This window comes from Chelonus insularis, unplaced genomic scaffold (assembly GCF_013357705.1).
Source record: "Chelonus insularis isolate UGA/USDA-ARS -01 unplaced genomic scaffold, ASM1335770v1 contig_23_pilon, whole genome shotgun sequence".
Lineage (NCBI taxonomy): Eukaryota > Metazoa > Arthropoda > Insecta > Hymenoptera > Braconidae > Chelonus > Chelonus insularis.
In genome coordinates this window covers 90,786-105,055 of record NW_023276443.1, presented here as the reverse complement: position 1 = coordinate 105,055, position 14,270 = coordinate 90,786, and the positions used below count along the sequence as shown (strand labels likewise).

At 28.5% G+C, this 14,270-nt stretch overlaps 1 protein-coding gene across 1 annotated transcript; it reads left to right on the top strand.

Moving 5' to 3' along the window:
- The first annotated feature begins 6,752 nt into the window (after positions 1 to 6,752).
- Positions 6,753 to 14,259, top strand: hop (tyrosine-protein kinase hopscotch). Its single transcript, XM_035079315.1, has 12 exons — positions 6,753 to 7,204; positions 7,276 to 7,574; positions 7,817 to 8,179; positions 8,649 to 8,852; positions 9,018 to 9,295; positions 9,958 to 10,300; positions 10,474 to 10,630; positions 10,706 to 10,827; positions 10,936 to 11,089; positions 11,289 to 11,619; positions 11,690 to 12,069; positions 13,431 to 14,259. The coding sequence occupies exons 1-12, from the start codon at positions 7,079 to 7,081 to the stop codon at positions 14,094 to 14,096; spliced, it is 3,423 nt and encodes a 1,140-aa protein (XP_034935206.1). The 5' UTR covers positions 6,753 to 7,078; the 3' UTR covers positions 14,097 to 14,259.
- The last annotated feature ends 11 nt before the right edge of the window (positions 14,260 to 14,270 follow it).

Below are 14,270 nucleotides of genomic sequence, written 5' to 3'. Positions count from 1 at the left end.
TGAAGTGAATCCAATATTGTAATTGAATTATCTATAATTGTTTTTTTTAAAAAAGTCTGTAATGAGCTATTAAAGATGGCAATTTTGACGAAATTTCAAATAATATTTTTTAATATATGATAAATTTATATTAAAAGAATTAAAGTATTATTTGATCTACAATTGAACTACAAATCGGATGACACTCAAACTTTTTAAATACGAATTTATCATATATCAACAAATATTATTTAAAATTTTGTAAAAATTTCCATCTCAAGAGGCTTTTGAAAAGATTGCTTGGTAGCCATGTTTAAACCACGTGGCTGAATCTAATTTTACCTAAACAAATATGTAAAAATGACTTTTTCAGGCTTGCTCTAATAAATTTATTTTCTATTGGAGTTTTTTTTTTAATTTACTGAAACTTTTTTTTTATATCGCAACTATTTTTAAATGATTAATTTACATAGTATTATTCCATTTACGCTAGTTATATTTTTATAAACTTATCATACAATATTTATTTTCTAAAAGTTTTAAAAACTTAATGATAAAACTTTTATGATTAAAAAAATAGTTTTTTTCTACATTTACGATTAGAATTTTAAAAATTTTTTAATATTTTTCAGAAGAACTAACTATTTTTTCAATCGTTTTGAAGCTTGAATAAACGTATTCATATCTTCACATTCTAAAAAACTGAACGTTGTATTGATGCAATTATCAGGTAATCGTCGCGAAACTTTTAAATTAAAATATCTTCTTGCCAAATATATGAGTCTAAATCTCAATTGAGCATCTCGGAATCGAGATCTCACAATGTCTATGTATAGCGAAAATTTTTCATCGTAAATCTTTGAATCCAAAGTTTTTTGGATTTGTTCATTTTTGACATGTCTAGTCAAAAACTGTATATTTTTCGTTAACAAATCGTACAAAATTATGCCATTGATACCACATTGCTCAGTTTTCATTTTTTCCATTTCTTCTACACACTTTTCTTCGTGTTGTACAATATTTAAAGATTCAAATTCTTTATTAACGGTATTGAATAAATTCCAATTTTTACAGCTTATCTTTAGTCCAGCAACCTTCAATGTAACTATGTGTCTGATTAGAAGTGCTACTATTTGTTTACTTAAAAGTACATGTTTGTTTTGGTATAAAATTTTGAGATAAGCAACGTTCAAGTTATAACTCGCATTATAATTGGAATGATACCCCTGTTGAATAAAATCATTATCGTTGAGTTTTTCCCGATTATACGACACATATTCTACAGCCTTTTCAAGAGGAGTACATTCTTTTGCATCTACAAGATTTATATCAGCGCCATATTTTAGTAGATTTACAATCGTTAAAGGACATTGTTTGTTAATAGCAAGATGAAGAGGAGTATTTCCTTGATTGTCTACAGCATTAAAATTGAGTTTTGTGACACCAAAACGTTCAATAAGTGTCCAAGCATTGTTCTCAGCAATAAGATGGATAATAGATTGTCCAAACTTGTTAACACAACTAACGTTAACTTTATATTTTAAAAGTAATTCCACAACCTCAGTATGGTTAAATGAACAATTTTGTACGGCAATATAAAGAGGATTTAATTTTTCTAAATCCATATGATGGATATTCGCATGATTACCTAGAAGAATTTGAACTGCTTCCTCATGAGATGTATTGCAAGCTTCAAAAAGTGGAGTCCAACCTTTTGAATACCAACAGCATTAATATCTACATTATGTTGCAACAATAATTGTATTATGTTTGAAATATTACTTTTATGCTGGGTTGATGTATTTTTGAATCCGCAAACTGCGTGAAGAGGTGTTTGATTTCTGTTGTTTCTAATATTAGGATTAACTCCTTTTTTAAGCAAAACTTTAACCACTTCTAAATTGTGAGTTTGACACAAGTATAAAGGCGTAGTTAAGTCATTATCAGTACAATTAATATTCGCATTGTAACGTAGAAGTGTTCTAATTATCTCCAATTGATTTGTTGATTTAGTTTTGCAGGCAACATGAAGTGGTGTATCCTTAGTATGGTTAACAGCAGTCACTGATGAATTACGTTTTATTAAAGTCTCTATAAACTTAGCATTGAAATCATTTTCTATGGCCTTATGAAGTACAGTATCACCATCTGGAGTTATGTATTGGACGTTAGGATTATAATCCAGGAGAAACTGAGCTATTTTACGATATCTATTTTTGATCGCAACATAAGTATACGAATTACCTGGAGTCTGAAGATGTATTTTTCCTTCATTTTCTATAGATAATAAAACTTGGATATCAGTAAAATGGTCTGAAGATTTCAAACATAAAACCTGAGGTATGATATAATTAATTATGTTCGATTGTTTATTAAATATTGCGACGTTGAGAGGAATGATTAAATTAATTGATTAGATGGATTATATTGCATCCCATGATCTATTAATGTCTTAGCTATTGTATTATTGTTCTGTTCAATCGCTCCAAGTAGCAATACAATAAAATCTCCTCCAAGAAGAGCTCCTCTTCTTATGAAAAAGCATGCTTCTAGTATATTGCTTTTTTGAATAGTAACGTTAAGTAGCTCATAGTTATCATGATTACTACCATGAATATTAGCTTTGTTGGTGAGTAATCCTATGATGATATCTAACATTTTAGATATGATACTAGTCTATTTATGAAATTCACTTGCATTGCGATCTTCTTCAAATGCTTCAATACAAAATAGTTCTCTAAACAAATTCATATTTCTAATTATTAAATCAGCCCACGTACAAGGATCGTTTTGACTATTAGCTTTATTTTCAAGATTTTGATCAAACTCAGTTAACCCCAAGCTTTGAATTGTGATTCCGTCTTTTTCAATGGTTGAACTACGAATGTATCTTTTGAATACATTCAAAACACGAAAACAGCTCTCAGCTGCTTTCTGCAATTCGGAACAGTTAACTACATGGGGAAACAAAATATCTCTTAATGATAAGTAGATTAAAATTTTTTTTGATAGCCTGATGTACTAACTTTAACTTCATTTGATGCTGATGAACAAGGTTTGTCAAAGTTCGATGAATCATTATATTCAGGTTTGGACATTGAGACTGCTGTTTTAATTAATTTTTCATTTAATACTGGTACAACATTTGAAATTTTGGTGAAATATTTTTTCGTCGAAACATCTGAATCGGTTGATTAAAAAAAAGCGTTACTTTTTTGTAATTACCAATATCAACATTATCAAATGCTCTGATAGTAGTTTTTAACATCGATTAAAAAGCCCATAAACTGGGAGGGGCATATCTTTGAAAAAGATTATCAAAGTAGACTACGAATACATCTTCAGCAAAAGAATTTGATTTGACATTTTCTTTTCGCCATGATTTAAAAGCATTATAAGTTGCCACGTATATTTGTCAAGATTTTGTTGGCATTGATTGTAAAACAATATTCTTCGCTTTTTCTTTTATTTCATCAGGAACAAAATCATTATAATCGTCGTCTAAATCACTGTAATCACTGTCGATATTCATTACGGAATAAGATGGTTTTTAAACTAAATAACTTTCAGGAAATATTTTACGCCAGAATATTGTTTACGATTGAGCAAAGACGTTCATAAAAAACATTTGAGAATCATTAATTGAGGTTTTAGCATACTTCAGACTGAATCATAACCGACGAAAGCATGTAATTTTAATCATTAATCATTTTATTATTTGTTACTTTTTCGGGATTTTGAATGTTTTTAAATATATTTTTTCGTTTTTTTGGGGGGTGAAAGTCAAATTATTAGAGAAGAAATGTATGGATTGATCCTAAATACGAGCCCGTGGCCTGAAAAAATTCCTCTCTACTCGTTTCATAATTGTTTATTTAGGTCAACAGTTAAGCGAGCCCTAAACACGAATTTAGGAGACACAGTGCTATAAATTTTATTTATTTTAAGAAATAAATCAATTTTTTTAAATATTCATTTCGACATTTAATCTTTGTGCATGGTTCTTAACGTTTCATTTAACTTAATTAGTGGTAGCAAAAAGTATCTGGAAAATATGACAAAATATATTCCAATTACTGCGTTTTATTAGATAAAATGATTTTATTTATAATACGAATAGAATGTAACAAAGATATCGGCAACTAACTGTTTCGAACGAAAAATTAGTAAAAAAAATTATATATTATATATAATCTATATTAAAAATAGAATGTTTTCACGATATAGAATAATTTTTTTTATTATCAAAAAGGCATGAAGGTCTACCGCAAATAACAATAATCCGGGAAAATTACTTTGAAAAATTAATAAATTGTAATTTTCTAGTCATTTTTAAACGGCCATCGTGATTTTAAGACATGAAAAATAATAAACTGATTAATTTTTTTTGAGAATTTTCTTACAATAATTGTTAATTGTAAATTTACAAATAATAATAAACAAGTTGTTAACCACTTGTCTACCTTTTTAATGATAAAGAAATAATAAAGAATTTTATATCCTAATAAAACATCATATTTAAAAGATAATCACGGATTCTCGAGTTTTTGTAATTCAGCCTAACTTTACAGAATGCAAAATTGGAAACTCAATATAAAAAAAAATAATTACGGCGGTTGGTAATTGCTTTCTTATGATATAGGAAAGGCATCAATAAAGCCAAAGTGTACACCATGGAGAATATAATGAGCGTTTTCTATTTAAAAAAAAGTCGACACAGTGCAACACGCATTAATGAACGCTGAGGGAGAAGATATTCGAACAGGGCCATAATCTCTTTTTTAGTACAGTTACTTAAATGTAATTTTTTTTCAAAAATAATTTAAAAATATTTAGCAGCAATTTAAACAATTTGCGGAGAGTTCCGGCACTTCGCCGGCAAGCTCTACCCCCACCCTTCATACTCAAGCCTGCATACTAATTTTATAAATGGAACATTTACTTTTATTGTGTTTCGATAGAGGGCAGCTTATAAAAGTTACTAGGAGAAAAAAAATTTTTTTTTAAAATTTAAAAAAAAAATGAGAATTTTGAGATCATACATACATTGACATTTACATAGCATTGCATTGTGTAAATAATAAAAGATACTACCTTAATTTCATAACGAAAAACTTTTATATCTGATAATTTTCTCAATTTACCTGTATTATCCATTATTTTTTTTAAAAGTCAATCATTAATTTGCTGGTCGTTGTGAAAAAGTAGTGTTGCCAATGAAAGTATTGAAGTTACCAAGCTTTAGTTGGCATTAGGTTTTTGCTATAGTATGGTCGACACTGTGTTGCACTGTGTCGACTTTTTTTTCTAAATGGAAAACGCTCTATTAGAGATGTGAATCGGTAATTGACGGGTAAATTTACCGTAAATTACCGGTAAAAAACACGTCAATGACCAAGCCTGTTTTACCATACCGGTCAGAAAAATGCTGATCTCTGATTGGTTAATACATGTCCAATCACAGTTTAGAATTCCCAACGGCATACAACTGTTTATTTGTTCTATCAGGTATATATTTTCATTTTTATTTGTTTATTAAAAATACTGATAATATTTAATATAAGAAAATTCAATTTGTAGATAAGGATTTTCATTGAGAACTTGGTGCAATGGGGGAGAACAAATCAATATATAAACATCAATTATAAATCTTGGTGATAAATTAAATCTAAATAGTGATAAGGTATTAAAAGATTTAACAGATTATGTGTCAGAATCAAGTATGTGGAGTTACGACTACGTTAAGCGAGCAAGTATAATCACTTCAGCATGTCAATGGTGGCAAAGTATTTGCCAAAAATCTTCGTTGAGCAAAATAGCTGTGGCTATATTGACTTTACCTGCAACATCAGCTGCAACCGAGCGTTCCTTTAGTACACAAGGATGGATTCATTCATCTAAAAGAAATAAGTTAAGTATCGATAGAGCTGGAAAAATAACATACATTGCAAGAAATTTAAAATTACTTAATCCTTCACCAAAAAATACAGAAGAAGAATGGGAAGAAGATGAGGAAAGTAATAAAGGAGAGGATGAAATAAGTGAAATTTGTGCTGAGCATGAAGAAGTTGAATTTTTAGAAGAAGAATTTACTCAAGACTAATTAGTGATGTTGATGGAATTGAATCAGTATTAGACTTGTTATTTCCTAATGAAATATGTCAATTATTATGTGATATTACTAGTTGATAGAAACTATAGATTATATGGTTTTATTTTTTCATAAATAATTTACATAAAAGTTAAAAAAGTCAAATTCTTTATAATATGTAATAACGAAGGATTATCTATTTTATAAAAAAAAATGTACCAAAAACTTAACTAAATAAACGTTTATAATAATTTTCAATATATTTATTATTTCTGTCCTAACAGTCAAAAATGTAAAATATTTTTTTTATTACAAATTACAAAATTTTTTTTTCATCTTATAATAATTAATTAGTTTTAAATTAACAAGTGCAAAAAGCAAAATTAACTTAAGCAAATTGGCAAGCAAGTTCGAAAGCAAGCCATTTCCTCGGTAAAAAGCTCATCATATTCATCTATATAGATGCGAATGACCGGTAATTACGCTGACCGACGGCTTGACGGTAAATTTTACATTCAGAATTTTTTGACGTCAGAATACCGTCAGATACCGGTAATTTTACGTGGTAATTACCGAATTTTCTATTACCGGTAAATTCACATCTCTAAGAGCCGCTCTATATATAGTATAGACAATAGTATAGTATAGTCGAACTAAGAAAAGAGTTCTTCAGTTGCTTCAATGCTTTCGGGCTCCCCACCACTGATTTTCTACCCCTTCTACCATGTTTTTTACTACTGCGCAAGCGTACAAGAACACATGAAGAGCATCTAAGGAACTCTCTTCTCAGTCCGACTATACAGTTCGCTAATCCACACGACGCACCGTAAACATCTTATGGTATTTAAAGTTATAAAAAAGTATGAACTTTATTTATTAACATTATCGTAATTATTTAAATTAAGTATATATGATGAATTTATTTATTTGAAAAATAAAAAAGTAATTAAGTATTCAATTGGAATAGTTATATTTGTTCTAACATTGAAAACAACATCAAAATATGAAATGTTTTTTGTGATGACTCCAAAAATGGAAGAAAACAAAACATTCAACATTTATTTAGCAACTGAATTAAAGGTATTGAACATTGCTTACCTTCCTGGATGGACTGCAGAAGATTTGTGCATAGCGGTAAATATACAATGTTTCATGCTTAATAAGAAATATTACCATAAATAAATTAAAATGTTTTTTTTAAATAGGTATGCAAACAAATTGGTATAGGTCCAGTTGCTCGACATTTATTTGCACTACGAAATAAATCTAACCGGCTTTGGTTTTCTCCAGCTTATAGATTTGAAGTTCAAGAGAAAATTAAATTAGAATTCCGATTACGATTTAAACCTGCTAATCTTCAAAGACTGAAATCTATTGATTATATTGCTTATAATTATTATTTTCATCAAGCACGCTGTGATGTTTTAGATAACAAAGTACCAGATATCATTTATGAAAAACATAAACGGGAACTGATTGGTTTAGGTGTTAGTGACATGTACAGGTAACAGAATAATTTCTATTTTTTTTATCATAGTAAAGATAGTGTAAAAATATTACATAGTACTCTACTAATATTGATGATTGGTAGAAAGTATCTTTTTAGTTCATTAGTTAAAAATTTTAAAACAATTTTTAACTAATGAACTGACAATTACTTTTTTTAAAATTTAATTTTTATTACTATTCAATAACATTAAATATTATTTTTGAATCCAAATTTATTAATTACTTTACAATTTACAGGGTTATGTTAGAAAAAGATGTGCCACAAGAAATTGTTGAGTCAGATTATAAAAAATATATACCGAAAGAATGTATAAAAAGGCATTCATTCTTTATCAAAAAACCTATACATAATGCCTTAGCCAGAATATCAGGTCATGATGCCTCTTATGTTAAAGAACAATACCTCAACCAATTTCAAAGTATGGCACCCAATTATCCATGTGAAGAGTATAAAGCGTTTATGGATAAAGGTAACCCTAATCCACCTTCTCGTGTTTTGCTAAGAATCACTGCATTAGAAGTCAAGTATTGTGAAACCGATGCCAATAGTCAGTGGACACTACTTTGTGCTATAGAAGATTTATGCTTTATTTCCGTAAGGTAATATTTTTGCAAAATTTTTTTTACAAACATAGAACAGCAAATTTTTTACAATTAATTATTAGTCTCAATAGTATTAATTTATTGACTTTTTTTGTTGAATCATTAATTGATTAATTTCAATGAATATTTTCATTGTGCAATTGGTGAAAAAAACTTTTTTTTTAATTGAGTAAAATACCATTTGATATGCAGAAATAATTAGATGATTTTTTTCGTAAAAAAAACTTGAAGAATAAATTTTATTAAAAGAAATAACACCAACGATTGATATTTGATAATTTTTTGGATTGAATCAACTTTACATAAAAATCATAATTAAGTTTACTTTTATATAATTATATTTCCATCTGATTACAATTTGAAAAAAATTTATGTTCATTTTAGTGAATTTATTTTGATTTAGAAATAGTAATTAATTCAGTAAATTCAACATATTAATTGAACACATTATCTATACATTTTTTAGGCAAGACAATACAATTGAAATATCACGAAAAAATGGAATACCATCATACTTGAAATTTCCAACAAACTTTATATTGATGTCATTTGTATCTGCACTGGACGGATATTATAGATTAGCTGTTAAATGGAATTTTAATTTATGCCGAGATGTTGTTACGCCTAGTATTGAAAAGTTACATCGGTTAAGATGTCATGGACCAGTTGGGTAATGTATTTTAATTCTAATAATCTTATAAAATTAACATCTTTTTTTGTTGATTTCTCAATTAGTGTAATTTTATTTAAAAATGAATGGTAAAATTGAATTATTCATTTAATTTAAAGCTTTCAATGCTACAATATTATTGTATGTTATGAATATTCATTTTAGAGGCGAGTTTTCTTATTCAAAACTTGATGGAAAACGATCCAACTATCCTGGGACATATATTTTACGAGAATGTGAATCAAAATATAATGTTTTTTATCTCGATTCCTGTGGGAAAGATAATAAACCACGTACATATAAAATCGAACAAATTGGCACAGAAAACTTCATTTTATTTGGTTCGATGAATGTATACAAATCAATACCACAATTAATCCATTCTCATCAAGATCCTGCAAAATCGTTATATTTAGCTGAATGTTTACCTCCGTCAGAATATGGTAAGATAAAATCATTGTTTATTTGTATTTAACACAGTCTGAAAGCTTAATAATCACTTAGTTTAGTATCACATACAATATATTTAACTTTCTGTATTCGTTCATTGACTAACCATCTATAATTTCTTATAATTTATTCAGTATGTCTAAGTTATTTGTGCACGAGCTGGTTAGATTTTCGAATTCTCTTGTTTACTGTAGAACTTTTATAAATTTAAAACTGTAGAATTGACAAATATGGGTAAGTTGATTACAACAAAATAATACAAATTTTATCGTTTTGTTCTTTTATCATTGATTATTAAAATTTCACTCTATTTTTAAGCAAAAGAATAAAAGTAACGTCTGTTTCAAAGTAAAAAAAGTCGAATTTTAATGATGAGAGTTCATGAAAGTTCTACTCTATTTTTTGAATTCTTCGTACAATTTTCTTTTTTACTTATCGTGAAATTCAACATTTCCTACGGACACTTTTACTTTTTATATCTTCCTATGCTTTCACACTTTAATCTAATCACATTATTCTTTCTCAAGTTCATGTAGCTTTCTGGCTTTATTTTCAGTTTAGTTTAATTTCTCTTTCTTAATTGATTTGTTTACATTATTTATATCAAAAAGAAAAAAAACAAGAATTACATGAAGATTAATTTCATTATTGACAGATAAGTCACCTCTTTTGATATGTGCTTTGGATGGTATGGGAAGTGATGTGACAGCAGATGACGAGATAGTGACAGAGTTATTAGAAGGTGGACCACGATGTATTCCACCGCAACAACTACAAGTATATAAAGCACAGCCCTTTGTAGAACATAATGTAGATTTTATTAAGGGAAATTTTCTCCAATCTCCAACAATTGTCTATCGAGCAATGTGGAGAGTGGCTAAAGGTAAAAAACTAGAAGCTGCGATGAAAGTATTAAGAGACGAAGAATGGAAATATACAAGAGAATTCTTAGACTTGGCTGGTAAATGGGGTCAATTACGATCAGGCGCGCTTGTTAGGTAATTAATTTTATTTATTCTTACCATACTTGTGCGAAAAATTTACTTTTTTATAAAAGAAGTGTAGAACTGTTCGCATAAGTATGAAAAACATAGTATATATACCACGAGATGAAAAACATGTCATTTATGTTTGACTGTTTTGTAAAATGTTTTTTCTGTGCAAATACTAGATTATATGGAATAACAGTCGCGCCAGCAATTGGAATGTTGATGGAACTTGTTAAATACGGTCCTTTGGATGTTTATCTTCAAAATAATTCGCAAACTATTAAAACCGTTGACATGGTAGAAGCATCAGCTTGTTTAGCAACCGCTGTGTGGCATCTGGTACCTAAACTGAAACTTTAATTGGTAATAATCATAAAAATACAAATTTTTAACGATGAAAATTTTTTATTGTAGGAAGAAAATGGCGTGGTTCATGGAAATATACGATGTCGTAAATTATTGGTTCATGCACACACGGATAATAGTTTTATTGTCAAACTTGCTGATCCAGGTCTTTTTAGCTATACACAAGCTGAGTGAGTAAACTTAATTATTCTATTATTTATATTAATTTGAAACTCGTAGGTATTTCTATTAATTATATTTTTGTTGAATTTAAAATAATATCTAATAATTCTAAATAGCATCCATTGGTTACCACCTGAGTATTATGATAACTTAGAAATGGCTAAAAAAAATACAAGTGCTGATGTATGGGCTCTAGGTACAACATTGTGGCAGATATTCTCTCGTGGTGCTATACTTCCTACTCATCAAGATGTTAATATCATGAAAAAAGTATGTATATCATAATAAAAACCATTTTCTCATATTGACAACATCAACTACTAATTTTAGCTGTATAGATCTTTTTTAAAAGTAAATCTATAGTCTGTCAGTATTAGATGTCAGTATTATAATCATTGTTAATTTCATGAAAAGGATACATTATAACATTAAAGTTGACATATAATAATTAATGATAAATTATTTTCAGTTTTATACTAGTGGAAAACGATTGCCAATACCCAATGGTTGTCCTATGGAAGTCTATCAGCTGATGTTGGAATGTTGGGGAGAACCAAATGGACCTAGGAAACAGCCTCAAGCAATAATGCGTGATATAAATCAAATACTCTATCAAGTTTATAATTCTCGACGAACTCATACATATGCTACGGCCTTCCCAAAATTATTTAACGATAAAGAAGCTAATAATGATGATGGCCATGAAATGATAGATAATAATTCTTCATCAGATAGTGAATCAAGGGCTAGTAGTCTTTTTACTGATCGCACAAGCCTACCTTGGGATGATTTAGATGATGGTAAGTGATCTTTTATTTCTACACCATTTAATTTTAAAATTGAAAATATAAAAACAAATAATATTTCAAGGTGGTGCAAAATTAATTCAATTTACTGACAATGAAGCGGAAGAAGAATTGTCCGCTTATTTAGGATGGTTGGCTGAGAATACAAGTCATAACAATCGCCGTGACGAATCACTTCATGAAGTCAATAATTTTAATGAAACAAACAGTCATAGCGGTGATCCGTTGAGACAAATGCAGGGTATTTACGAATTGGACGCTGACTGTAATGTTATTTTTCAAGGAAAAATTGGACAGGGTTTTTATGGCGAGGTTTATCGAGGAATTCTCGAGAAAAACAATACAAAAGATGCTGAACCACAACAAGTAGCCATTAAAAAACTGAAAACGAAAGCATTAGAAGCAGATTTGCGGGATTTTGAAAGAGAAATTGCCATTATGAAGGTAAGTCATTTGAAATAAATAAATAATCATAAAAAACAAAAAATAAATATATGAAGAATTACTGGAAATCTCGTTAGTTCTTATGGTGATACATATATTAATGTAAAATTAAATTTCGTTTAGTGGAATATAGATAAACGAAAAACCTTTATATAATTGAAATTTGTTGTTCTAAAACTTTTTGGTAGTCAAATTAATAAATCCTCATGTCTGAAATATATCATATTGAATGGTATTCAATAACGAATAAAAGTAAAATCAAAGATAACAGTGAATCAATATATGTATAATTGAATCTTAATAATCGAAGTAAATTTTGTTTCAACTGAATACGACATATTTTTGTAAGTGAAATAAAATGCCTCATTCTTTTTGATTCCACTTAACTAAGTTTTATTCTTATAAATAGATTGTTCATTAAAACTAACCATTTATTATTTATTGCATTTACTTCAATATCATATTTTTCTCAGTAAAAAATTACTTATTTATATTTAATTTATTAAACTCCAGTAACCCTTGAAAGGCATACACTGTTATAGTACTTTTTGAAGTGTTTCTAGATTCAAAAGGTCTGGGCATTTTTTTACAAATTATAAATATTTTAGATCTTTATTAATACAATAAACACGTTTGCATCTAATTGTCTTAGTTAATTTTTATTTAAATGATAATATAACTAAAATCTTACTTTATTATTTTGTGTGTAAAATAAAAGTTCAAAGCATAACCATCTGAAATTCAGATAAGATTCTTTTAGCTACAGAGTCTGGTCTAACTATGTCAACTAATGAGTATGAGTTTTTCAATTAGAACACCAATGTGCATTGGGTGTCTCTGTGTTCACTAGAAAGCATTCCAATAGTAAGCACAATGATATACGAGTAAATATTGTGAAGAGCTTTGCTCAAGCACAGTGTTTCATCATTTAGTACGGTGCTATACAATGTTCATTAATTGAAAAAGCCACAGTATCTATTTCTAAATATCAATATTCTCTTGTTATCTTTTACTTTAAAGGACTTTATTCAAAAGTTTTGCTACAATAGTCAAAATTCAATTTACAACTTCAACGTTCTCTTCGATATTATTTAAATTCTTTTTTTCATTAGACAACTGTTGCTTATTTTCCCTATCAAAGAAATGCGATCTAAAAATATAGTTTGTTAATTTAACTCTTATTTTATGTATCTATTAATATTTATATTGATTTGAAGTATATTTATTCAAAATAGATGAAGAATACATAAGTTTGTACTAACTTCTTTCTAGAAATTTATTAGTTATCCCCATTGTATGCTTATCAAGGGTTATTATTGTAATCTATAGTATTGAATGACATTTATTCAATCTTATTTCAGACTTTAAAGCATCCAAATGTCGTCGAAATTCTCGGAGTCATTTCGGAACCAGAGATTTGTTTAGTAATGGAATTTATTCAACATGGTTCTTTACAAAGTTACCTAGCGATACATCGAGAAAGTCTTACCCATAAACGACTTTTAAGTATTGCTCTTGACATTGCAACTGGCATGGATTATTTAGGCAGTAAAAGTATAGTTCATCGAGATCTTGCAGCTAGAAATATCCTCGTTGCAAATGATGCAAGAGTTAAGATCAGTGATTTTGGATTGGCACAAGTCACTGAAAATAATGATTACTATATTCTACAAACAAACCGTGATTTACCGATAAAATGGTATGCACCAGAAAGTTTAAGAGATGGAAAGTTTTCATCAAGATCCGATGTTTGGTCGTTTGGAGTAACAATGTATGAAACATTTGGACTCGGTGAAGATCCAAAACTTCCTGGTGTTGGATGGGAACGGAATGGTGATGGTAAAGAAGAAGGTAGTGCCGAATTGTTAGCTGCTTTAGAACGAGGAAGTCGACTACCTTGTCCACCTAATTGCCCTCAAACTGTTTATGTTAAACTAATGTATCCATGTTGGCATTTAGAAAGTCACCAAAGGCCAGATTTTGCAACACTCTGTAATGATATTCGCGATTTAATTAATCAATATTAAATTATATTCATACTGAGAATATCATTAATGTATATAGATTGAATGAGTTGAATCATTCACCTGTTTTATATTTATATATAATAAATTATGTACCATTTTTTGTATAGATATGTATGTATTTAAACATTTTAAGACTAGTAACTGACTTTTATTCTTAATATCAATTATGTAAAA